The 27,488-nt window shown below is 35.6% G+C and overlaps 2 protein-coding genes and 1 long non-coding RNA gene across 17 annotated transcripts in view; all 3 read right to left on the minus strand.

The window, feature by feature from the left end:
* Window positions 1-521: 521 nt before the first annotated feature.
* On the minus strand, window positions 522-21,877 carry LOC107559798 (uncharacterized). The gene is made up of 3 exons (XR_001605661.1): window positions 20,604-21,877; window positions 2,712-2,716; window positions 522-532 (listed from the first exon to the last, which is right to left on the minus strand). It is a non-coding gene; the product is annotated as an uncharacterized lncRNA (long non-coding RNA).
* Window positions 3,080-18,807, minus strand: LOC107559797 (ras-related protein Rap-2a). Its single transcript, XM_016243767.1, has 2 exons — window positions 17,960-18,807; window positions 3,080-3,614 (listed from the first exon to the last, which is right to left on the minus strand). The coding sequence occupies exons 1-2, from the start codon at window positions 18,271-18,273 to the stop codon at window positions 3,377-3,379; spliced, it is 552 nt and encodes a 183-aa protein (XP_016099253.1). The 5' UTR covers window positions 18,274-18,807; the 3' UTR covers window positions 3,080-3,376.
* A 1,484-nt stretch (window positions 21,878-23,361) lies between the features above and the next one.
* The window catches only part of LOC107559795 (muscleblind-like protein 2a), a 111,287-nt gene continuing 107,160 nt past the window's right edge, over window positions 23,362-27,488 (minus strand). For 9 of the 15 annotated variants that reach the window (XM_016243763.1, XM_016243756.1, XM_016243759.1 and 6 more), the window contains one exon: window positions 23,362-24,975. In XM_016243763.1, the coding sequence (XP_016099249.1) occupies window positions 24,851-24,975 (125 nt within the window). In that variant the 3' untranslated portion in view covers window positions 23,362-24,850. The remainder of the gene's footprint in view (window positions 24,976-27,488) is intronic. The other 6 variants (XM_016243765.1, XM_016243762.1, XM_016243764.1 and 3 more) reach the window with 1 other exon arrangement.

Here is a 27,488-nt window from a genome sequence, read left to right on the forward strand (position 1 = left end):
ATGGTCACTTAAAAAAATATAAGATCAATGATGAAAGTTAAAAAGGCAAACCCTTAGTTCGCATGGAAAGGCAGATTCATGATCGTCTGGAGGATCGTTGAGTGATTGTGTATTTTTGTGTGTGTCTATTCCGCTTGTTCGGTCTCATCTGCTGTAATATTCACAAACAATGATATTTTAGCCATGCATATGACTGCTAAATCAACATACTGAAAGTCTGACATCTTTTATAAACTACACACAACCGTCTTGAATTGTTTTCTATACATTTGCTTTTTACATATTTGTACATTTCTGGATTCGCGAACCACATGATCGAATGAATCACAGACGTGATGGTTTAAATAAGAATTGCTCTGTAATACCAAACGACCGTAATACCAAAACGACAATATAGATAAAGAAATGTTGTCATCTTATATTCTAATGATTAAATAAACAAATAAAATGACAAAACAATATCCTCAAAAACTTTAATAACAGATTTGGTAGCCTGTAACTCTCCTGAGAAAGGTATGATAAAATGATTTTGCTTATTATTCTTCTCGTCATATTTGCTCAAAGCAGATGAATTGAGGGGCGCTTCGATTGATAATAAAGTGCCCCATACAAACTATATTTGTATTCCTCCAAGTGTTTCTGTACAACATTCATGTGGTTGACTGCATCATGCTTATTCCTGTTCCAAAATATCATTAAATTAATAATCACATCTTGTACAGGCTTCAAGATTAATAGGCACTTTCCACAAATAGGGTACAAAATAGGGTTTGAAACGCTGATAAAGCTTGCTCGTCCACCTCAGGAGGTCAAACTAAAAATTACATGAGCTGTTTTATTTGAAATATATTTTAGTTATTTAAATAAAAGTAAAATACATGTTTAACATTTTTAAATGTAGAATTTTTTTTTTTTAATTATTACATATTTTAAAATATTATTAATATGTTTTCTATATTTAAAGGGGTCATATGATGTGATTTCAAGTTTTCCTTTCTCTTTGGAGTGTTACAAGCTGTTTGTGAATAGATAAGATCTGTAAAGTTGCAAAGACTAAAGTCTCAAATCCAAAGAGATATTCTTTATAAAAGTTAAGACTCGTCCACGCCTACCTAAAACGGCTCGTTTAAACACGCCCCAACATGTCTACGTCACTGTGTGTGAAGATTTACACAACACTGCCCAAATGTTCACGCAAAGAAAGGAGGAGTAACTTTATTGTTGCTGCCACCGCCGCCTCCATGTTGTGAAGACGCTGTGTGTTTCGAAAAATACTTTGTTATTTAGGACACGTATAATGGGTTTTAATGTTTTTGTCTCGTCGCTCCGGGACACGGCCTGACAGTATTGTAAGGGCTTAAAACATTTCCGTCACACGCTTGAGGAATTCGGCCAATCTCAATGCACTGGATAGCCAGCCAATCAGAGCACACCTCGCTTTTCAGACGATGAGCTTTGTAAAAATCGAAAGGCGGGGCATAGAGGAGAAACAATAATGTAGAGCATGTGGAAAATTATGTGTTTTTTGAACCGCATAAACATGTTTTATTACACCAAATACACAAAATAATGTTCTTTTCAGCAACATCATATGACCCCTTTAAACGAATATCAATTCAACAGATGTTATATGATTTTAACTAGACCTCTGAGGCGCAGCAGGCCTGAATCACCATTTTAAAGGGTCATACAGACATTTGACATATTTAAAACTAGCTGCTTTGAACGCTAGGTTAATTTAACAATTTATCCAACTAGTTCTTTATGAATTTATTGCTTCAAATAAAAGTATCAGGACATTTGGACTCTTTTTGTGGAAAGTGTTGATAGCGTTTCATGACGAATACGGTTCCCATCTAATTCAAAGCTATTCTAAAGCAAACCCCATGATTGTTTTACTACATTATTACAAAATACATAACTCAGTATTTGCAACATTCTATATCAAGGTGCTAATTAAAAACCACAACATAATCAGCTGATTATTCCCAGCGGTTTCGTAAATCAAAACAGACACAACATTACAAAAGAAAAGTGCTTCTCAACATCCTATTTGGCTTCTTCAAAGAAAATGTCCCTCAAACTCTCAAAGTAAAGCCCCTCGTTGCTGCAACGGTACACTCGTACACACATCGATCCCCTCATGAACATTTCAAACATCGACGTCTGATAGTCCCTCAGAGGAAACGTCACCTTTGCTGACAGCGGGCCGTTTGGAAGAACAAAACTAGCTCATTCTGGCTCTTTATTAAAGTAATGGCAGTTTAAGACATCAGGTTCTATATGTGCAAACTAAATGGCGAAACCGACACGATCAAGTCTCTCGCGAACAGCGCCAAACTTAGAATGAACGTATTGAAAACATGCGGGGAAAAGAAAGACCCAAGTATGGTGCAGTTTTAACCCCTTTGACCTTTTTTACAGTTTCTTTTTGATTCAGCTATCATAATCGTGTTAAATTGAAGCGTTCACACACTAGACAAAGTTTTGAGTTTTGCGATCTATGTTTTGGAGGGAAACGTTTGGTCATAAGAGGGAAAACAGCAAACTGGATTTTGCCTCACTTGAAATTCCAAGAGCTCAACAGATACTAAAAAGCTACGTTTGTTTGCACATCGCAACATCGCTTTCACAAACCCTTGCGTTTCTCATCTACGGTACGTTCAGAGAACATTCGCAAGTTACAGTTTTGCAAAATTATAAAATGGAACGTTCCCTTAATGCTTTCTCTAACATTTGAATAACCAAGAAAAAATGGGCAGCAAACAAAAGTATTTTCCAAGAATGTTTTGCTTATGTTCTCATTATGTTAATAAACCATTAGTTCTGAATAGTTTTCGAACATTAAAAAGTCCAGTTTTTTTTTATGTTTTAAAAATGTTCTTTCTTGGTTATACGAACATTAATGGAACATTCCATTGTATAATTTTGCAAACATTATGGGGATGTTACTTTTGAATGTTCTCTAAACATTCTGAAACAAGTTGTAACATTTAAAAAAAGTCTTAGATGAACATCCAACTAAAACATTTTAGAAATAAATGTTCCATGAATGATGTATAAATAATGTTTTTGTGCCAACGTTTTTTTTTTTTGAGAACGTTATTAATGACCAGATAACTTCAAACGTTCTATTAATGTTATAGGAAGAATGTTTGCTCATAACCTTGAGTGAACCTTGCCAGAACATTCTGAGAATGTTCCGTTAGCTGGGTATGTTTTTGCGATGCATCTTTCCCGTTGAAATCAATGAATTTGCAGGATTGTCTAGTGTGTAGACGCCATTCGCGTGTGCATGACGTGTATAAACACCACATTAGTGAAGAGCTCCATGTTGTACCCCTTTGAAAACCTTACGTGGCTCCTGATTGTGGGGTTATTGTATATTGCAGGAGGAGCAGCACGGGTCTTCCTTATCCGGCTGTGAGGCATAGTCCATCTGCCTGACTATCTCCGAGAACAGTTCGTCCACCATGGTTTTGCTCTTGGCCGATGTCTCCATGAACGGGCAGCCCCATTCTTCAGCTAGAGCTTGACCCTCGCTTGATGAAACCTCGCGCTCATTGTCCAGGTCCACCTTGTTTCCCACAAGTATCACGGGCACACGCTCGTACCTGTAAACATACATGACTCCAGAATGAGTGAAATTCCAAGGTGAAAGAGTATAGAGTCTAGTAGAAATTTTTCTTTGGCTCACCAATACATTAAAAAGACTAAACAGACAGTTAAAATACATAGAATGCCTATAACAGACAGTTAAAACAATAATAATATTGAAACATAGTTCATGCCACTATCAGTCACTTGCAGAGTTGAGGATTTTAATGGCATTAGGAACAAAAGACCTCTTAAACACATTTTTGTTTGCTAAAGGAATTCGATAGTGCCTTCCTGACCTCATAGGCTCAAACTGACTAAAGCGAGGATGAGAATTATCTGCAAGAATACTCCTCACCACATTATTTGTCTTTTCAGTGTAGAGTTGTGTTAAGGGCTTCTACTATTTTACTTGCCATTACTACAATTCTGGACAGTTTGTTCTTGGGTTTGCAGTTTAAATGATCGTACCAGGCAGGGATATGAAAAGTTAATACACTCTCAACAATGGATTTGTACACTAGTTCCAGAATATGCTGACTGACACAGAGGCTGCTCAGTTGTTTAAGAAGAAAGAGTCGCTGCGAACATCTTTTGAAAATATACTCTGTTTTCAGTAAAATGCACACGAGAATCCAAAAACTGAACCAAGATGTTTAAAATTTGGCACAATTTCAACTTGTTGGCCCTCAAGTGAAATTGGCTGGATTGTCATATCTAGTTTTGTACACATAATTAATTATTTTGTCTTAGCGACATTGATTTCTAATTGACTTTGTGTGAGCCAGATAGACAACATCATGTGAGGAATTTGTTTTATCCAATAGACCAACTATCATCGGCATATTTAAATAACCTAAAATATTCCTTATTAATCATAAACTCATTAGTAAAGAGAGAAAAAAAGCACAGGGGAAAGAACACAGCCTTGTGGGCAACAAGTGAGCACATCAGACATAACCCCTCTGACACAGACCCTCTGTGGACGGCAAGAAAGAAAGTTTCTTATCCAAAGGACTAACCCTGTATCTATATTAAGTAACTAAACTATTTTAATAGTATTAACTAAAAACTATTTAATTGCATTAACTGAACTAATGAATAAAAATCTAATAAAAAATAAATAAATCTAGTAAAAATGACATTATGCTGATAACAAAAAGTAATTATTTCCATTATTTTTATTTCATTATTATTTTTGCATTATTTTCAACCAAATTAAACAATCATATATATATGATTAACTCTATGCGCAGGAGATGTGTTGCACTGCATGAGGCAAATGGTGGTCACACCAGATACTGACTGGTTTTCAGACCCCCCCCGGACCCCCCAATACAGTAAAACTGCACATTTTAGAGAGGCCTTTTATTGTGGCCAGCCTAAGGCACACCTGTGCAATAATCATGCTGTCTAATCAGCATCTTGATATGCCACACCTGTGAGGTGGATGGATTATCTCGGCAAAGGAGAAGTGCTCACTAACACAGATTTAGACAGATTTGTGAACAATATTTGAGAGAAATAGGCCTTTTGTCTACATAGAAAAAGTCTTAGATCTTTGAGTTCAGCTCATGAAAAATGACAGCATTAACAAAAGTGTTGCGTTTATAATTTTGTTCAGTGTATATATATATATATATATATATACACACACACACATACATACACACATATAAGATGAAACTGTTCAGTATGTTTTCTTTACCAAGATTGACTGTGTTCATATGAGAGCACTTCGCTCCAATTATTGAACCACCACCCGATACCTGAGGTCAAAATCATGACGATGCAAATTTATTTGTCTTTTTCCCAGCGGCACACTATCTGCATGTCCCTGACCGCCGCAGATGTCTTGGACGTCCAATAAGAGGCTCAGGATGCATCTAACACTGTGAATCATTCCCTCCATAGACTCTGAGTCAGAGCTATTGATCTGTCAGACGCTCGAGAAAAACGAGGCTCTTTACAGAAGAGTGTGTCCAACGCTCATCAGACCAGCTGAGTCATGAAAACCAGACTGAATACAGAGAGCGGAGGAGTATCGGTTTGATATCAGCTCTAATTAAAGGAGGAAGATCTTCAGTGACTGCCGAGAGTGATGATGAACACCAGACTGAAGGTCTCAGTGACTGTGTGAAGAAAACATGACGGCTCTTTTTAAAGGGTTAGTTCACCCAAAAATGAAAATTATATCATTAATTACTCACCCTCGTGTTGTTCCAAACCCGTAAGACCTTTGTTCATCTTCGGAACACAATTTAAGATATTTTTGATGAAATCTGAAGGCTCTCTGACCCTCCCATAGACAGCAAGGTAACTACCACGATCAAGGTCCAGGAAAGTACCAAGATGATCGACAAAGTAGTCCGTGTGACATCAGTGGTTCAACTGTAAAGTTACAAAGCTACGAGAATACTTTTTTGTGCAAAGAAAACAAAAATAACGACTTTATTCCACATTTTCGTCTCTACTGCGTCACTTTGAATGCACATTCACGACAGTATCATGATGCGAGCATGTGGCGGAGCCGGCGCTGACCCAGATCCGGCGTGATGACGTCATTAATGCCGGATCTGGGTCAGCGCCGGCTCCGCCACCCGCTCGCATCATGATAGTCTCACGGACTACTTTGTCGATCATCTTGGTACTTTTCTGAACCTTGATCGTGGTAGTTAACTTGCTGTCTATGGGAGGGTCAGAGAGTCCTCAGATTGCATCAAAAATATCTTAAATTGTGTTCCGAAGATGAACGAAGGTCTTACGGGTTTTGAACAACACTAGGGCGAGTAATTTTTGGTTGAACTAACCCTTTAATAGCTTGGGACACTTAAAGCAATATAATTCATCTAAAAATTAACATCCTGCCATCATTTACTTTCATTACTCCAGTCTTCAGTGACACATGATCTTTCAGAAATCATTCTAATATGTTGATTTGCTGATTTTTTTTCAGGATTCTTTGATGAGTAGATCAAGTTCAAAAGAACAGCATTTTTAAAAAAAAAAGAATCTTTTGTAACAAATGTCTTTATTGTCACTCTTGATGAATTGAATGCATCCTTACTTATATTAGTATAACATAATTATATTAGTTTAACATGAGCAGAGCTCACTTGAATGACACTGTTCAGCATTATTTCTGAAGCAACAGCAATCACTAGCATCATTCACATCATGTTATTGCATCTAACATTTCCCGGCCTCAGCTAATATTCATCGTCACACTAGCGGGATGCTAGCGAGGTGTGAATGGTGAGTGGGTGTTAAGCGGCACACAGAAGAAATGTCATCTATTGGTGGCGAACAGGAGAAGCGCTATTTATATCCAGACTTACACGAGGGAAATCTAAAGCTCTGCAAGGAACGCCTGTTTGAGCAGGTCTGGGATCAATTGTGTCATATTCATGAACATATGCTTTCATATTCGTCATGTACATTACACTATTTATAAGATGAGCTCAAAACAATGCCACGTTTGGCAGTGGGAAACCCAGGCAATCTGAGTCAAAAGAGTTACGGTAACAATTAATTGTTATTTTGAATGCTTACATGTCGTACATTCTGTTTCTGTACACATTTTATGTGCCGCTGATGAAGAAGAGCAATAAAGCTGGGAAACATACTACCCATTCAAAACTACTTTCCCCAAAACAAATTTCCCACCCTTCTTACTGTCAGCAGGACTCATAGAAAATACAAATACAGCATTGATTACACAACTAATATGTCTTTTGCTCTTTATTTTGTTTTATAAGTACTCAAAAAAAGTATTTATTAATTATTTATTAAAATGATTTGTTTTTATATTGTGTTATTTTATTTCTAATTATTAAAATCATATCAATGTAATATATTTTATATAACATATATTTTAATTACAATTAGAATATTAAATTTAAACAAATCATATATATTTCATATATTATCATATTATATATTTATTATAAATAATCTGTTATATATCATATATTAAAATGTATATTATATATAAATATATTATTATTATGATTGATATAATAATGAAATATTATATAATGAATATTAAATATAATAATATATGTATGGTATTTGTAATTATTTAATTATTTAATTAAATAAATATTTATATTATTGCATATATTATAATGAAAACTAACTAGCTAGCTATTATAAAATGTATATATATATATATATATTTTTTTTTTTATTAGTTCCATATTTAATAATATTGAAATAACATGTATATAACAACATAACAACAAAGTCAGACACAAGCTAACCATATTGTTGTTGTTGTGATTCACAGACAAACTTGTTCTCATTCAGTTCATATAATGCTGCTTGGTGACATCTTCCAAAATGTCAAGCCATGCATTATCATCTTAATGTCTTACTGATTAAAATAATTTAATATGGCGACAAGATAACAAACACAGCAGCACTAGTTAAGTGAATGTAATTACCCTGGAGTCTAACGAAGTGCAAGCCTTCATGACCCACAACATCTGTTCGAGGATGATTGAAGCATGAGCGTCTGCTCTTATAGCGCTGACCACGTGTCACACAGCGATTATGATGCAACCATGAGCTTTTACCAATTTAGCATCTGACAGCAGCTCAATAGCTAATTATTCTTTTATGCCACTGCGTGCTTATTGCCTGAAACCACATGCTTTACTGATTCAGAGTCAAACAAACCACACTGAGTGTAATTTACAATCAATCAAATTTAATGCAAAGCATCAAATATATCTGACAACAAATTTATCCTAAGATTAATAAAGCACCCTAATGAGGGGAAACTGCAAGAGTAAATTTTTTTTAATAATTTAAAAATAATATATTTGATAGGATACATTGATGGAAAGTGTAAAAGTAAAATAATTGAAAACGAAATAAAAGTAATTGTCACAACATGAGTGTGGTAAATGCAAATGCTCAATGAAGAAAAGGATGAATAACAGTCTTTAATGACCCAAAAGGTAAATTCCAACAATCCAACACAACAAGGGTACCAATAATTCCAACCACAACTGTACTCTCTCTCTCTCTCTCTATTTTAAGTTGAATACATTTTAATTACAATTAATTTTATAAAAACAAATACTGTATGTATGATAGAATCTTACATATTTGTTTTTATAAAGCAAATATGCATAAACCACAAAAGAACTAAGAATTATTATTAATTAAAATATAATTTGAATTAATCATATGAAAATAATTATATAACAGAAACAAAAGAAATTAAATAATTGAGCCTAATGTAATTTATACAGTGCAGCTGTGTGGAGAATTGGCCGCAGGCTGAAAGTGCGATCAGTATAACTGTGATGCAGCACTGGGAGATTTAAAACCTTTTGGATTTCACTGTCTGTCTGTCAGAAACTGATGGCTGCATTGCTCCGTCCAGCGCATTGAAGGCCTCGCCGGAGCAGTTGCCCAGTAACGCTTGGACCCCCGGCACTGACGAACACAAAAACAGATGTGAAGTCTCCAGAGACCCTGCTGGAAGCAATGCATGCTGGGATGCTTTTGGTCATAAATGCTGGTAGGGCCACATGCTGGTTCAGAGACAAACAAAGGAACCTAGTTGTTAATGAAAACTAAAAGAGGAATGTTTTTTCTCCCCCCAAAGTTTTCCAAAATAAAAAGGTCTCTCAGAAATGAAAAACAGAATTGGCTGAATAAAGATTGAACAAAACAAAGTGTTCAGAAAGTATACTAGAAGAGTAAATCATTGTGAGCTTTATACTTTATAGAAATAATAATAACATTGAAAAAAAGAACACTAAATGGAAAAATGGAGACTAAAATGTGCCATAGAAATAATAATAATAATTTTAATATCTAATATTATCATTATTGTTGTTGTTGAGAACAATAGAATAAATGGAAAATAAATGGACAAACACATAAAAACAATATAAACACTTATATAATATAAACAGAGACCCTGCTGGAAGCAATGCATGCTGGGATGCTTTTGGTCATAAATGCTGGTAGGGCCACATGCTGGTTTAGAGACAAACAAAGGAACCTAGTTGTTAATGAAAACTAAAAGAGGAATGTTTTTTCTCCCCCCAAAGTTTTCCAAAATAAAAAGGTCTCTCAGAAATGAAAAACAGAATTGGCTGAATAAAGATTGAACAAAACAAAGTGTTCAGAAAGTATACTAGAAGAGTAAATCATTGTGAGCTTTATACTTTATAGAAATAATAATAACATTGAAAAAAAGAACACTAAATGGAAAAATGGAGACTAAAATGTGCCATAGAAATAATAATAATAATTTTAATATCTAATATTATTATTATTGTTGTTGTTGAGAACAATAGAATAAATGGAAAATAAATGGACAAACACATAAAAACAATATAAACACTTATATAATATAATATAAAATCCGCGAAGTGACATGAGAATACTAGCACTAGAGCAAGTAGAAAGTAGAAAACTATCAAGCCGAACCAATTTTAAAGTCGTACAACATCTATAATCAGCCTCAGTGAAAAGAAATAAAGGAAATCTTCTGTTCACAGTGTAACACAAATGAAGACAGAAGACTTAATGTTAATACGCTGCAGCTTCGCTTGCGGTCACAGCAGTGCAGCAAAGCGAACAGCAAATTGGACCAGGTTAAAAAGCAATCATCAACTTCAGCAGCTCTCCAGACACACACACACACACGCACACATACAAACACACACACACACACACACACACACACACACTCTATGTGTTTCAGAGCTATGAGAATGTTTTGACACTAATCTAAGATCCTTTTCTTCAGTCCCGACTGTATCAGCAAAAAACAGATTTGAGATGAGTGTGAATTGCCAATATCTAGCAGCACAAACAGCAGGTTTCTCATGGTAAACCCTCAGGAACACAATCTCATCTTCCATGAAGGAAGGTCTCACGGGACGCAGTTACACCACCCAGTCCCTGCGGCTTGCATGTAGACAATATCTATTTCACAAAACTGTCATTAGACACCATATGTTCTAAATTCAATTAGTTATAAATATAAATTGTAATGTTTTCCTGATTTTGTAACCTGTATTTCAATTGTATAAGTCAGAATGCATGAAATAGCATTCGACCTCCCCTTTAATTTTACTTTCAACAACACCTTGTAAGATGCAGCCAACAAATGCTGTCATCAGAAATCACTTTTAACAGATGAAAGGATAATACGACAAAGATATCGCTTTCCTCAGCGGACATTCAAACTGATGTTTTATGCTGAAAATGAGATTGAGCTGAAGAATGAATGCAGTATCAGATGCAGGTAATCACACTCGCTCAGTCCATTTCTCTCTCATCATACCCTACATAATACATTAAGGTTTTAATACAGTACAGTAAGCTTTCAATGAAGCAACTCAGTTTGTTGCAACTCAGTTTCTTCGTTACTAGTTCTAAAGTTACATTTTCGAATGAACGGAGGCTTGGGCTCAGCAGCTGTTAAACTGCCAACTTGAGATTTACATACGTGGTAGAAGGAAGTAGTTCTGCATACAAAGGTGTTTTTTTAAGACACTTTGTGGTTGTTTCTTACACACTTGTGCCTTCAAACTGTGCCTATGGCCGAATCACAGTATGCTATCACATGGGTAGACGGGTATACATATATATTAGGGATGGGAAGATTCCCCGATCTTGGGGTATTCCCCGATTCGCTCAGTGTATCGGCATAAAAAGTTAACGATGCGATGCATCGGTTTAAAAAGTGTGCATCGGATACAAGTTGGCATTTATATTGCGACGCATCGTTTCTAACATATTTGCATCTGTTAAACCGAATTATTTACATATCATTACTACTGGATGCACTATACTTTTATTATTTAGAAAGTGACCAATAATCTGAGACCAATATTTTATATGTAGATTGATATCTCCTCTCTAAACTGTTTCTCAAGCGCGTTCTCTCATCACCGCTACTTCGTGAATATGACGAATCACAACACTACAGAGACCTGAGGAAAAGCAGGGATTAAAGTCCAAAACCTGACCTAAAATAACCTAACAAATCAATCTAAAGCGGTTCCATAAACTACAAATTAAGTTCACACAATCTCACTAATTTGCGCACGTTTATTTTTAAGCAGCTGTTAATGACGATCATGGATCAAATCGATCCACCATGACAAACAGCGAATATATCTGTGCTGTTTAATGCATTTGAGACGTTGTGTTTTCCTCAGTGCATAACTGACATGTCACAGGTATATTTTTAATCCGTAAATGTTAGAAAGTCATGCAAATATATACATTTTGCTGTCAGGAATGGGCTTAGTCTCGCGTAGCCAGACCTTCAGACTAACGGCTGAAGGTCTGGAATTCATTGCAGCTTTCATTGGCCAAGGCCCACCCATGAGGCCGTTTGACCGACATGTCAAACAACCAATCACAGTTCGTTTCGTTCATCGTCACGTTTCGGGGCGTGGAAATGTCGCCACAACAACAGACTGGTAAAACTCTTGGACGTATTTTAAAGATTCTATGCCGCGAACTTTAAATATTTCACATATTTTTGAAAATCCAGCGTTTAGTTGGTCCTGATAAGCGCTCGTCATCACAGTTGTAAACATGACGGCTTTCTTCTTTCGTGAGGGGGTTTGGCGTCACGGCATCTTTGTTTCCAGGCGGAACGTTAAAGAACGTGACACGCACGTCTACCGGAAATCCTGTATAATTCAACCAATCTGACGACGACTTTGAAACTCCTGAAGTGTTTCCACTTTTGTGTGCCGTATGCATCAGACGTTCAGCCAACGGTCCGTGGGGTGACGTCTGAGGCTGAGACTAGAGTGGGCGAGTGAACGAGCCCTGCTGTGAGCATTCGCGCTAAACAGACGGTGAGCAATCAAATAGAAGCACAATAATTCTAAGTAAATTATACATTTTGCTAAAATATTTGTTGTTGAACATTAAATGCGTCTTTTGTAGAATTTTAAACCTACATATAAGTGTATTTTTATGATGGCAGTAACTGTAAAGGTATTATTGTAATAGGTAAATCAAATGTAAGCTAATACCGTCCTAATTACTAAGCTCAGATGTGTGTTTCTTATACCAGTTAAAATACAGTCATTTTCTTTATTATTTATTTTCATTTTTAATTCAATGATTTTAACTTTTAATTTAGTTATTTTAATGCTTTAAAGAGCCATATTAGATTGTAATGTTTTAATGTTTTGCTATCTGTTCTGCAAACTATAAAAGGTACAGCTGTCATAAAACCAGAGAGAAAGGCTGCATGGCTAGAAACTGTAAAAAAAAAAATTATAGTAATCAAGTCAAATAATAGTATGTGACAGAGTAGTAATATCATTGGGTTCCTATTGGTCAGTGTTAGAGGAACCCAGCTTAGCCTGACAGTTAGCCTGCTTTAGACCAGGGGTGCGTTTCCCAAAAGCAACTATGGTCGCAAGTTCCGTCGTTACCAATATATTTGAATGGAACTAACTACCATAGTTAGATAACGATGCTTTTGGGAAACGCACCCCAGGTTAGTTTCCCAGCATAAGTTGCCACAGTGTCTAAGCTTGATCTAGGCCTATGTTAAATTTGCTTCATGGAATGAAGTCAGACTAACTGAGAGTCAGACTAAGTGAAATAAGCCTGGCTTATTTGGTAAACTTGTTTTATGAAACAGGCCTCGGGGCATTAAAAGTGATCATATTTTCTCCATTGCATCGTATTGCATCGAATCGCATTGTGTTGAATCTAATCGAATCGTATCGCATCGGTAGCTGCTTCATATGTATCTTTAGTGTATCGTATCGTTGGCTAAGCATCGAGATGCATATCGTATCGGCAAGTCATGAAATGCGCATCCCTAATATATATATATATATATATATATATATATATATATACATACACATACAGTATATATACTGTGTGTATATATATATATATATATATATATATATATTGTTTACTACATATACGGAGAAAAGTTACACCTTAAAAATATTTTGATAGTCAAAAATATTCTTAGGGCACTTCAAAAATATATTCAGAACATAAATTTAGCCGCACTATGTGATAGTGATAATGAAAATTATCCACGGCACACTGATCTAGTATTGTTCTTTCTTTTCCTATTAAAATTAAGATTTGAAACCATGGTGGAAGTAGTTCTGCACAAAAGATGTTTGTAAAGACACTCTGCTGTTGTCGCTTTTTTAATTTACACACTTGTGCTGTCGAACTGTTGTATAAATGCATATATATATACGTATATATATATTTAACTATACAGCAAGATTAAATAAAAATGAATCACAAAACACGAGACATTATATTGATCAAAAGTGACAGTAATGTCATTTATAATAAATATTTATATTTCAAATAAATTCTGTTCAGTTGAACTTGAAAAAATAAATTGAGCAGCACAACTATTTTCAACATTGATAATAATCAGAAATGTTTCTTGAGCAGCACATCAGCATATTAGAATGATTTCTGAAGGATCATGTGACACTGAAGACTGGAGTAATGGTGCTGAAAATCAGCTTTGATCACTATTTTTAAAAATATATTCAAATAGAAAACAGTTATTTTAAACTGTAATGATATTTCACAATCGTACTGTTTTTACTGTATATTTTGGTCAAATAAATGCAGCCTTGGTGAGAAGAGACTACTTTCAAAAACATTAAATAATCGATATAAAATCTCTCTATTTCTCTCTCTATATATTATGTAGTATATATAAATAAAAATAAATAAAATAAAAAGTTATACCCTTCTAATTCTATAATTCTAGTACTCTAATACTAAAAGTATATTTTTACTTTAATAACATGCCATGAATTTGAAATATAAAGTATTTATGTTGGTGTACATGTTGCAATCTCTTTCCTTTGTGATACATTTAATAAAAATGTATGCAGGCAAATTTTTAATACAGCGAGATACATCAATATTAATATGATTACAAAAAAAGAGATCTCGATTTGCTTCCGTTATTAACTACTATTGTTATTTCTATTGCTTTAGAGGCATTCTATTAGGTCTGCATGAAGTCTGAACACCTGCCATTCACACTATTAATGATCTGAGATACCAATTAGCAAAATTTTAACACATTTTACAACATGTAAATGCTTTTCACAGAATTCCATACTCTGACTATGTGAAACCGTGCACAGATTGAGTGTGGGCTGCGCTGTACGTTTTTTTAAACACCTACTGTAGCTAAATTGAATAAGACGACGTGTGATTTAATCTAAATCCATTAAAGCGTGTTTAGCCTTAGATATAAAGCAGATGACCGACGGATCCACCCACATTTCCTCTTCTCAGGCTCTCACTGCCAGAAGTCAAGTGTGGCTTTGGGTTAGTGTGCGCTAATGCAGTCGTAATGTTTCTTTGGCTTCCACCAGCACTCAATCTCATTTATATTTTGGTGAGTGTGCAAATCTCACCAGTGTTACTGTAGTTATCATCCGCCGTCTCAGCATGTATCGGCCTCCTCCTGCAGATTAACAACCTGTGCCAGAGGTTTAGAGGGTTTTTGCAGGTTCTGGCATGAAACGGTGCCAATTCAATTCACAGAGAGAGAGATAACGCTGCAAAAACATAATGTGTCCATCCTGAGTGTGTTTAGTGGCTGGGATTTCCGCAGGAATTTCATCACGCCTTCGATTTATGTTTGAATTTGATGCATTTCATTTAAGTGATTTCCTACAGAACTGTGTAAGTCTAATTTCGTTCAGCACATTTTCTTCAAAGTAAAATAATAAAAGTCCAATCAATATTTAATAATGCATTAATTTGTTTATTTGGTAACTTGAAGCTTATTTTTGCCACAGCATTAAAACAAATTAAAAGGTAATAGCAATCTTATATCTCACAATTCAATTTTTTTCTCAAAATTCTGAGAAATAAAAATGTCTGAATTTTGAGATATAAACGCATTGCAATAGCAAGAAACAAAACTCTTTGGAAAAACGAATTCTGAGATATGGGGTCAGTACTGTGAGATATAAACTCAGAATTAAAAGAAAAAAGTCAGAATTGCAATTCTGAGTTTCTCTGAACCTTGAAAGAACCGTGAGACAAAAAGTCACAAACTTTTTTATTCTTTATTCTGTGGCGGAAACAAACAAACAAACAAAACTGAATTGTGCGATGTAAACTTGGAATTCAGAAAAAAAAAGTCAAAATTGCCAGATGTAAACATAGATTTTAGAATAAAATCCGAATTGGGAGTTTATTTCTCACAATTCTGAAAATCTAAATCTGAATAGTGGGATTTATTTATTTATTTTAATTCCAAGGCAGAAACAGGCTTGCATAGATTTGGTAAGTAGAAATAAGAGGGATAAATGCAGTCGTCATAATTGCTAAATAAACCCAACATGCATGTACAGAAATAACTAAACATGGGCCTACTTCTTGCTATATAAAATATCTGTTCAGAACCAAATCAGTCTAAGTGCAAGTTTCCATAGACTTTTAAGCTGTTCTGTATGACAAATTGTCAAATTACTGCATGCAAATATGACAAAAAAAAAACTAAAGAAAACATTTTCAGGCAACTTGCAGCTTTGATGCGTCATGACTTGATTACTGTAGTAAAGTAGCCAATTACTCACCGCTCCGCTAGTGTGCCATCATCACATCTCCTTACTAGCACTACTGTTCATAAGAGTGCTTTTGCTATTCAAAAAATGCAACAATTACTGTATTTGTCACAATGAACCAGACGAATGCCACAAGACAATATGAGAAAAGTGCATACTCAAGAGCTTGATTCAAGGTTCTGACATGATAATTCAGGCCTTTCAGGTTTTGACACTACAGTGATGAATCTTTTGTCTATGTGTGCTTTACCTCGGTCTGTTTTTAATTGTTCTGCAGATCTCGTTTATGAAAGCAATGCGTTCAAACCCCTTTTAAGAGTTGATCTGGAAAAACACAAACAATACAGCATCTGTTTCTAGGCCTAAGGTTAAATTATGGAAAGATTAGAATAGACGCGGCCTCCCATTGGACTTATTATTAACGTCACACTAAAGACACACCATTATATTATTCCACACGCGCTCAAGTCTTTCCATCTGCTTACAAATCTCGGAAAGTTCAGCTCATTTAGAGGAACCAAACTGTCTGCTTTTTTCAGATTGAGTTTACTGTGGCAGTTACAGTAAAATTACAGTAATGCCAGGGTTCTTTAATATAGTATATACTACAATACTGAATAATTACCATATTCATATAACACTTACAAACAAAGTACTGTGGTGGTACCATGGCAAATTATGCTATTAGATGCTAATACCACGGTATATGTCCAAAAACATGGTATTAACATGGTTTCCTAAGTGGGCTATTTTCACCACGAATTTAAACTACAGTGGCAGTACCATGGTAATCAGATGTTAATACCATGGTACTTTAAAATGTACCATGTCACATGTCCACAAACATGGTAATACCATCATTTTCCGCAGGTTTATTGTTTTTACCTTGAATTGACAACAAAAGCACTGTGTTACTGTGGTAAAAGTACTGTGGCAGTACTATGGTGAAATGATGGTATCAGATGCTAATATCATGGTACTTCAGTATTTGTCCAAAAACATTAATACCATCATTTTTTAAGTTTTATTTTACAAACCAAAAGATGGTTTTTAAAGACACTGTTGTTGTCTCTTTTTTAATTTACACACTCGTGCTGTCGAACTGTTGTATAAACGCAATATATATATATATATATATATATATATATATATAACTATACAGCAAGATTAAATAAAAAATAATCACAAAACACGATACACATTAAATTAACACATTAAACACATTAAATTGAACAAAAGTGACAGTAATGTAATTTATAATAAAGATTTCTACTTAGCAGTACTTTTGTAAAATTATGAGATGCTAATACAATGTCACATTTTTTAAGTTGATTGTTTTTCATCATGAATCTACAAATAGTACTGTGGCAGTACCATGGTAAAATTATGGTAACAGCCTCAATAACAGTGTTCAGCTGCATTAAAATTATGGTAATGCCATGGAACTTCAATACAATATATGTTATGGACTTTAAAAAAAAAGTACTTCTAAAACCATTGTACAGTGATATTAGCACAAGCTAATAATATTAAGACACTTTAATAATAACCATGATATGTGTCCAAAAAAACAGTACTAACTTGCATTTCCATAAGTTTAAGCTTTTTCGCCTTGGAAAAAACCCCCACTGTGATGGCAGCATGGTAAATTATAGCATCATAATGCCATGGTACTCCAATGCGCTTCAAAGAATACTATGTATGTGCTAATATTACCATGCTGACCTCAAAGAATACAGTGGTAATATTAGCCATAGTATTTGTCTTACCTCTTCACCCTGATGATCTGATCTCTCATGGGCTTTATATCTTGGAAGCTCTGCTGGTTGACCAGGCTGTAGACCAGGATGAAGCCCTGGCCGTTCTTGATGTAGAGATCCCGCATGGACGCGAACTGTTCCGTACCGGCCGTGTCCAGGATCTCCAGCACCGACGGCGACGAATCCACCTCGATCTCCTTGCGGTAGAAGTCTTCGATAGTCGGGTCGTACTTCTCGATGAAGGTCCCAGTCACGAACTGGACCGTGAGAGCGGATTTCCCGACCCCTCCGCTGCCGAGCACCACCACCTTATATTCGCGCATTGCGCACGGATCCGAACCCGACGTGACGCGCGTAATGAAACCAGCTAACAGTGTCCAAGCCGATCAGATGCGACGGGAAACTTGCCTTGAATATTGCAGAAGTCGAGCAGACGCGGAGCCATGGCTGTATTGCGACACTCACCATAGAGACAAATAACAGAGACGCACAAAGAGCCACTGCGCGGACTTCATGGCATCTCTAACCACCTAGAATAGCCGGAACCCAACAGCTGCTTGAAGAAATAATATTTTAAAAGCCTGCCCGATGTATATGCGTACATTTTAGGTTATAAAAAGCGCCTCGCGTCCCGTCAAGACGAGCATATAAGGCATCACGCGTCCCCTCCGAGCGTCATTTGGGGATGCTTAGGACGCTGCTGCATTCCAGAATAGCTATTCTGCATCTTCCAGGATCCTCAACCGCCATACCCTCGGGTGGAGACCTTCTGAAGCCAGACCACACAGTCTCAGCCCAAGAATAGGAGTTTTATAGCGGGATTGATGCGCTGAGCGCTCAATGCGCGCGGAGGAGGAACGGTAAGCCACGCCTGCTTGGATTAATAAGGTAATGGTCAATGTGGTGAGTGGGACTTCCGCTTTTAACTGCGACGCGAATAGTTACAGCTCCATTTGAACGACCAATGAGAGGCGGCGGCAGGGAGAGTGTCAATAAATGATGCTGTTCCTATGGCAACAGTGCGTCGCCTGCATCAGCACCTGAAATAGAAAGCAACAGGGATGCGGCCATTGTGTGCGCTGATGGAGGCTATAAGTCTGCAGTGGTTCATTAAAGTACGATACCTAAATATGTGACCGCCGTTCATTAGATCGATCGTCTATATCTGCAGGATAGTTTCTTTCCACTTCCATTTTAAGTCACACAGGTCTTCATTTTCAACACTGCATATATTGTTTATTTGAAACTTACCAAATGTTTTGCTTGAATAGAGTGCCGTCTTTGTTTAAAATAAATGCCACTTTTACTTATATTGTTACTGAATACAATGCAATTCATACATGCTTTTTAAGCATGTCTTTATGTAATCTACAGTCACATACAGAGGAATATGTGTTGTGCAGTTCTTACCTCTAAATAAATGATCCATCTCCACATGTCAGGGCCTACAGCTTTCTTTAGAAAGCACCAGTAGACATGAACCTGGCTTGAGTTACAACAGTGGTAAATCATATCTATTATGCATCAGCAGTTCACTGGGTATAAATCCAAAAAAGTATTGTACAAAGAACAGTAAATTATCCTAATGAATCAAAATGAAATTAAACATTACAACAAAATGCAACGATTTAAGGACTAGCTCAGCCAAAAATGAAAAATCAGCCATTATTTGTTCATCATGTCTTTTCATACCTGTATGTTTTCATTCTTCTGTGAAACACAAATTGGATTTAGCTGGTCATTGTTTTGCATGCAATTACAATAAATGTACTGAGCTTTTCAAGCTTCAAAAATGCCTATAAAAGCATCAAAAATGTATCATAATAATATTAATATCAATCATTGCATTGAATATTCATTTAAAACATGAGAACTAATAACTTATACAGTCTGACTAAATTGATTGTACAGTACACTTGCACAACTAATACAAGATCAGTTTTAAATTATTCAAAGAATACCATGGTAAGATAATACTATTATACTGAAAGATAACCATATTCATATATCATAGTTTCATCTTTACACACCATTTTATCAGTAAAAGATAATTGGGAACAGTCTGGAGACTTTGCTTTCTTTTTTCAAATGCATTTCACTTTGTCGATAGCAGGATTATTATAGTTAATGAAACTAAAACCATAAAAAAAAATAACACAGATAACCTAAATAAAATTAAAAGATATGTTAACTTATCTTTTTATTTCAGCTATTTGCCAAGGTGTCATTTCTTAGTTTCATTGTTACTTTAAATACTAAAATAAAAGTGAAATTAACAATAATAAAAACATTAAAAAAAATTACTAAAACTTTAACAAAAAATGACAATGAAGACAGTAAATGTAAAATCTAAATCAAAATATTAATAAAAACTATAATGTCACTGGTCAATAACAGCAGTGCAAAAAAAGGACGGAAACTTGGCTTGGTTAAAATACCATGGTAGAATCCCAAAAGCACTGTAGTTTCACACACAATCACGCAAATGAAACACAATCAAGCATTGAAAAAACACATCTGTCCTTTTTTTCTTTCTTTATTCATTTTCTCAATAGATTTTACACTATTTTTCTGGAACCAAAAACATTTGACTATATGACATAAAATAGCACATAATATATATATGCACAAATAAAACATTTAAAAGGATTACATGAAAACTAATATTATCCAAAGAGGGCTTGGTTTATAATTTTCTTCTCGTATGATCTCTGAACACATGTGTATGTGTGTGTGTCGATGGGCTACTGCATTACTGATGGAAGTCAAGCAGCACAGCGTAAAATACCCACAATCCCTTGAGAACAGCATCTCGTCACAAACAGGAAAGGTCATTGAAAAGCATCAACAACGTCAAACCTTTTGGTCTCTCAGTGACAATAATAATAATAAACTCTTACATGTCTTAGTTATAGGTATAGTATGTTCATATATAAATGGAGGTGAGAAGTAAGTTCTGTTGACACCCTAGTACATATTAATAGCTCTGAAACACAAAAGCTTAAAAACAATGGACTAAAGGTAAGGCAAAGTGTTTGGATACGCTGTGTCTGCTCAGTATATCAACTGATTCGAAAGTGCTTTTTTTCACCATCAGTCAACTTTTTTTTGTTTGTTTGTTTTTTGTCCCACAACTGTACATTTGGTTTGGGGTGTAAGAAATCCCAAATTAAGTACAACTGTTGCTTTCATCACATGTGCAGGTTTTTTTTCCTATAGTGTAGATAGAAACATTCAATATATCTCTTTTTTTTCTCTCAGATTAAATTGAAAATAACTTCTTAATTTGACATAAAATACCATGCAAGATGCATACGGAGTATTTAGTTCTCTGGTTTAACTAAAGCAATAAAACAACGGTCATTATTTGTGTTGCCATACCATATTCACTGTGCATCAGTCTTTGAAATGAACACCCTACAGTTACATGAAATCAAAGTGCAATCGTTGACTCATTCAAGCTGTTGAACAAACCAGGACAACTTTCATAAATAATATAGAAAACGATCTTCACAAGTACTTGAGATCCTTTGTCAATCTAAAATGGGGAAGGGGCGTGGGTTAACCCAACACTAGAAGTTTCTTAAGTTACGTCACACTATTGTAACTGGTGAGTATTTACTGCCATCTTAAATGTTACACCAATAAAGAGGCCATTAAATGCTACCGAAAAATCTCCTGGTAATATAATCTTGACATAAAATAGGAAATGTTGCAATATCTGCTTTACGATCTAATGTTTTACAGTGCCCTAGGAAAAAAACCAAAAGAACAAACGTAAAGAAAAAAAATCAACTTAACAATTACATCATTTACAAAAATACCAAAATTTAGTATTCGCAACTTTTACGTTGCCACAGCAACAACTTAATATTATTATGAAATAACTATCATACTACAGAGTTTTGTATTTTATTATTATTATTACATTTTATTTTATTTTTACTTTTTTCTATTTTACTTTTTTTTTTTTTTATTGGTAAAACTTTACCTATACAATAAACATTTTTACATAACACAAGCAGTTCTATAGCCTCGCTTGCGCTACGGCGTGACGTCCCGAACGAGAGATCTAGAACCGGCTCCTGATTGGCCGAGGACAACCGCGCGTAGCTAAGCCCAGCTTAATAAATTACATTCATTTTTAAAATAGGTTACACCATTGTTCTGTGTTCTAGTATTCAACAAAACAACAACAAAAAACAAAAAAGAATGAACAGAATGACAATAAAATCTATTTAAATCACTTTCCACATCAAAAATTACATTAAAACTGTAACTTTTGCGACAAAAAAAAAAAAAAAAAACCTAAAGGGAAAAAACAAACAAAAAAATTCTAAAAAAACAAAAACAAATGCTAAGACCAGTGCCATATTCCTGCAAAACCAAACGTCTCTCTGTGGATTGCCTGTGTTAATCAAGCACCATGAAAATACATGATGGTTCTGATTGGATCAATAACACACTCAAACATGCATTCAGGCATGTGCATACACACGCTTCACCCATCTCAAATCAGGGAGGAAAAGAAGGCTGTGTGCACTATTCCAGGTAAAACACCATCCAAATAAAAACTAAATGATGCTGTTAAATGTTTTGCTATACTAAGAAAACGACAGACTCATTGTTAAAGTAGTAGTTCACCCAAAAAATGAAAATTAACTGAAAATATACTCCATCCAGGCCATCCAGGATGTAGAAGAGTTTGTTTCGTGATGGGAACAGATTTAGTATTACATCAGTCGCTCACCAACGGATTATCTGCAGTGAATGGGTGCCGTCAAAATGACAGTCCAAACAGCTGATAAAAACATCACAATAGTCCCACAAGTAATCCACACGACTCCAGTCCATCAATTAATGTCTTGTGAAGCCAAAACATGCACGTTTTTAAGAAACAAACCCATCATTAAGATGTTTTACTGTAACTTTAAACCATTGCTTCCGGCTAAAATACCATAATCCATAAAATTGCCTTCTCCAGTGAAAAAGTCCAGTTGTTCTCTCACATCAAAATCCACTCACATATTTGTTTAGAGCTGTTTTGGCTTGTAAACGGTGCTTGATCTGGGCATTTCTCTCCTGATTCAGACGAGATGACTTTTTCACTGCAGAAAATGTTATTATGGATAGAGGACTAATATTTTAGCCAGAAGCATTAGTTTGAAGTTAAAAACACATTAATGATGGATTGGTTTCTTCCAAACACACAGCTTTTGGCTTCACAAGATGTTAACTGATGGACTGGCATCATGTGGATTACTTGTGGATTATTGTGATGTTTTTATCATCTGTTTGGACTCTCATTCTGACGGCACCCATTCACTGCAGAGGATCCATTGGTGAGCAAGTGATGTAATGCTAAATTTCTCCAAATCTGTTCCAATGAGGAAACTGATCTACATTTTGGATGGTCTGAGGGAGAGTACATTAACAGCAATTTTTTATTTTTGAGTGAACTATTTCTTTAACGGAGGACAGCCCTCAGACTCAACATAACTAGTTAAGAAAACACCGCAATGACAATCGTTTACCAAACTCAAAACGTCATGCGTGTTACAGACATTTAGCTCGAAGTTCCTTACATTTCCAATGTCAACTACTCCAAGAAAGCATAAAAGCTAACATCGTACAACAAAACAAACATTCTGCCTATGCCATCTTGCTCCAATTTCTAGCAACATCGATATTGTGTAATGAAACAGACCATGATGTGCATGAAATGCATTTAACTACATGTTTTGTTTCGTTTTTCGTCTCTTTTCTGTCCAAAATCATTTCAGGAGCTCTGCTTTAAATTGTTTTATAACCCCCAACCCCACATAAAATCATCTTCTTAAGATGCTTGCTGTGTAAAATATTTTTTTTTTTAGGCACTTCTACTGTTTATCAAATAAAACAGGATTATCGGCGAGAGCACAGCACCCTCCATTCACAATGTGTCAAAGATAGTCTACTGCAACGTTTCCCCCACGTCATCGTCATTTCTGCTCACTGGGCACTGTGTGAGTGGGACTACAAACAGGCCCCAGACATTTTGGAGAAGTCCGTCTCGTGTACGAGTTTGTTTACAGCAGCTCTCCAGTTTAATGTAAGCCCTTGGCACGGGATAGAAGCCAGAGTCGACTCCCTGATGGCCAGTGTTTCCACGGGTGCATCAAGATCATTCAGTGTCCATTTAAAAACAAAAAAAGAAAGGAGTAAAACACAGTCCTTTAGCAGAGACACAGACAGAAAAGTGATTGCATGGCACGTGGTTTGCCACATTCGCACTTCCGACGCTGACTGGTTTTCAACCGTTATGCGCTTTGTGTCGTTGTAAACCTTTCTTTGGCCACTGGGGATGAAGAGTTGGAAATAATAGCTTCTCTAATAGTTTCCGAAGATAGCTCAAGTCCAAGAAGAGGAGCGCATTCTGACCAGTAGACAATCTTCTTTGTGTCCGCCGTTTGACATTCGGTGTTTTTGTGTATTAAAATAAGAAATAAACCCCCTCTTTCCCCTATCTAGAGGGTGCATGGGGATGTTTAAGACATACTCTGCAGGAGATGTCCTCCCGTTCAAGACAATCAAGCACTTATTAAGCACTATTTCCGACAGTGCAAACTGTTTGAGTGTGTGTTTTCTAGCTCGTCGCCCACTCATTGTGCATTTGTATTTAAAACAACCATGGGAGAAAAATACACATTATCTGATGGGTGACCGATCATTGGGATGAATCTCACTTATGCCTCTAAGAAACTTGCTGTACATTATATATATTAAATGTGTATATATATATATATATATATATACACACATGTTTTCTTGTCTCGTTTTTATATCTTTTAAGTTAGAAACCGGTTGAGTCACTTTTGCAAGCATAACAGGTATATGGTGTGTGTTTTGTGTGTTTACACTTTAGCATGCAGGTTGCTGTAGTTCTAAAGGTGAGGGCAGGTCGTATTTACACGGGGATCTTCTTGGGTTTCTCAAAGCAGCTTCCTGACACCCCGTTCCTCTTCTGTGGTTTACTTCAAGATGATCTGCGCAAACAGAGGGGGAAAAACACAAAACGGCATCCAAATATTAGTAAAGGTCCATTAAATGTCAAATTGATCTTAAGTACTCCGATTGATATGCTATGTGACGTCTGCATGGCGTAACAGTGTTGTGTCCGTGTAGATGTAGATGCATGAGCAAGGGATGTGCATGCTAATTACTGAGCTTATGCATGTTAATGTAGTGGTTATGAGCTCATCCATTGTACTGTAGTGACTTGAAAAAGCTCGATAGAAAGGTTGTCTTAGTTTTTAGTCTTTTCAGGTGCAAAAAGCAGCGAATGCAAAGGAGTTGGATAAAAAAAAAAACAGGCATCTTATTTGCACACTTCTGTTGAGGGACATGTGGAAAATACTTGTTAAATAAAAAAAATGATATATACTGTCGTTCAAAAGTTTGGGGTCAGTAAGATTATTTAATCTCTTCTGTTCAACAAAGCTGCATTAATTGGATCAAAATACAGTAAAAACAGCAATATTATGAAGTATTATGTCTATTTCAAATAAATGTTTTCTATTTGAATCCATTTTAAAATGTAATTTCTTCCCAAAGCTGAATTTTCAGCATCATTACTCCAGTCCTCAGTGTCATGTGATCCTTCAGAAATCATTCTAATGTGCTGATTTGGTGCTCAAGAAAACATTACTCATTATACATTTTGAAAAGAGTTTCATATTTTTGTGGAAACTGTGATACAATTCTTTGATGAATATAAAGTTTAAAAAATAATAGATATCCTTTGATCAATTTAATGCATCCTTGCTAAATAAAAAACAAACTTACTGACCCAACTTTCGCATCTTTAATTTATATATTATTTTAAAGGGGTGGTTCACTGGGTTTTTTCTAGGCTTGATTGTGTTTATGGGGTGCAGTCTAACATGTGTTAATGCTTTGTTTAAAATCACATAATTTACCTTTATTCCACACCGTTCTGTTTCTTCTCTGAGAAACGGGCTGATATTTTCCTGTTTTTATGAAGCCCCTCCCTCAGATATCCTTTGATCAATTTAATGCATCCTTGCTAAATAAAAAACAAACTTACTGACCCAACTTTCGCATCTTTAATTTATATATTATTTTAAAGGGGTGGTTCACTGGGTTTTTTCTAGGCTTGATTGTGTTTATGGGGTGCAGTCTAACATGTGTTAATGCTTTGTTTAAAATCACATAATTTACCTTTATTCCACACCGTTCTGTTTCTTCTCTGAGAAACGGGCTGATATTTTCCTGTTTTTATGAAGCCCCGCCCTCAGAAATAGGCGATGGGCTCTGATTGGTTAACTAGCCCAGTGTGTTGTGATTGGCTAAACCGCCTCTAGTGCGTGTCTAAACGTCCCGCCCGTCACCTCAGTGGCATGTGCTCCGGTTGTATTGTAAACAGAGGATATTATTGAAAAGGATTGTGCAGAACCTGTGCAAGCATGGCTTTTAGTGGTAGGCCTATGTTTTTTGTTTGTTGTCTCATACTTTTAGATATGCTGTTGTAAATGCTACTGCTTATGTTAGCTTTTAATCTACGGTTTTACCCTGATTAAAGCTTTAATACAATACAGCAACCGCATGCGCGTCCATGTTTAATGCTTCTCATAGCTATGTGAAAATAAGTATATAATTGGAACAGTTCATTGTTGGAGCTGAGCTGAATATGAGAGAGAGAGAGAGAGAGAGAGAGAGAGAGAGAGATGCAGAGCAGGGGAACACAAGGAACAGTATTAAGAACCGTTGCTTTAGAACATTGATTTTGAAACTTGTGAATCCATTAGAATCGTTAGAAGACAGAATCGCGATTCATATATGAACAGATTTTTACGTGTACCCCTAGTTTTCTCTTCCTCTTCTCTAAAGCAGCGCAACATGGCCTCGCCCCCTTTGTTGCCTTTTCCCGAGGGCGGGGTTTATCTGGGTTTGTGATGTCCCGAACCCGGGAAGGAACTTCTTGTAGTCCCTACGAGCCATTTTTGTAGGCATTAAACTGCCAGAATTTTAAAAGACGTTTGCATTGAACTTTCAGCTTCGTATCTTTGCACATATTGTTTATGCTCAAACAGCAACATTACACACTAAATAACATTAAAAAAGAGAAATCGCAATGAACCACCCCTTTAATATAATTTAAAATGTCAAATTTTAACAGGCTAATCAATGCATTTAATGCAAACAGAAAGTTATCTCTATGCCAAACTGTATATACAGTCACCACTCATCATTTCTGATTTGTTTTGTCTGGTTACATAACGGCATTTATTAGAGGTGAGAATTGGGTCACAGTACAATATTTTGGTCTTTTTGTGTGTTGATGGATTATTATTTATACCGACCGACGTCCATCTGCATTCAGCGTCTGGTTTTAATTATTCTGCATATAGTAATATAAACCCATCAAATAGGATCATAAACATCATTCACTATATATATATATATAATATATATATATATATATATATATATATATATATATATATATATATATATATATATATATATATAAAACAAT

Source organism: Sinocyclocheilus grahami, unplaced genomic scaffold (genome assembly GCF_001515645.1).
Source record: "Sinocyclocheilus grahami isolate Dianchi unplaced genomic scaffold, SAMN03320097.WGS_v1.1 scaffold699.1, whole genome shotgun sequence".
NCBI lineage: Eukaryota > Metazoa > Chordata > Actinopteri > Cypriniformes > Cyprinidae > Sinocyclocheilus > Sinocyclocheilus grahami.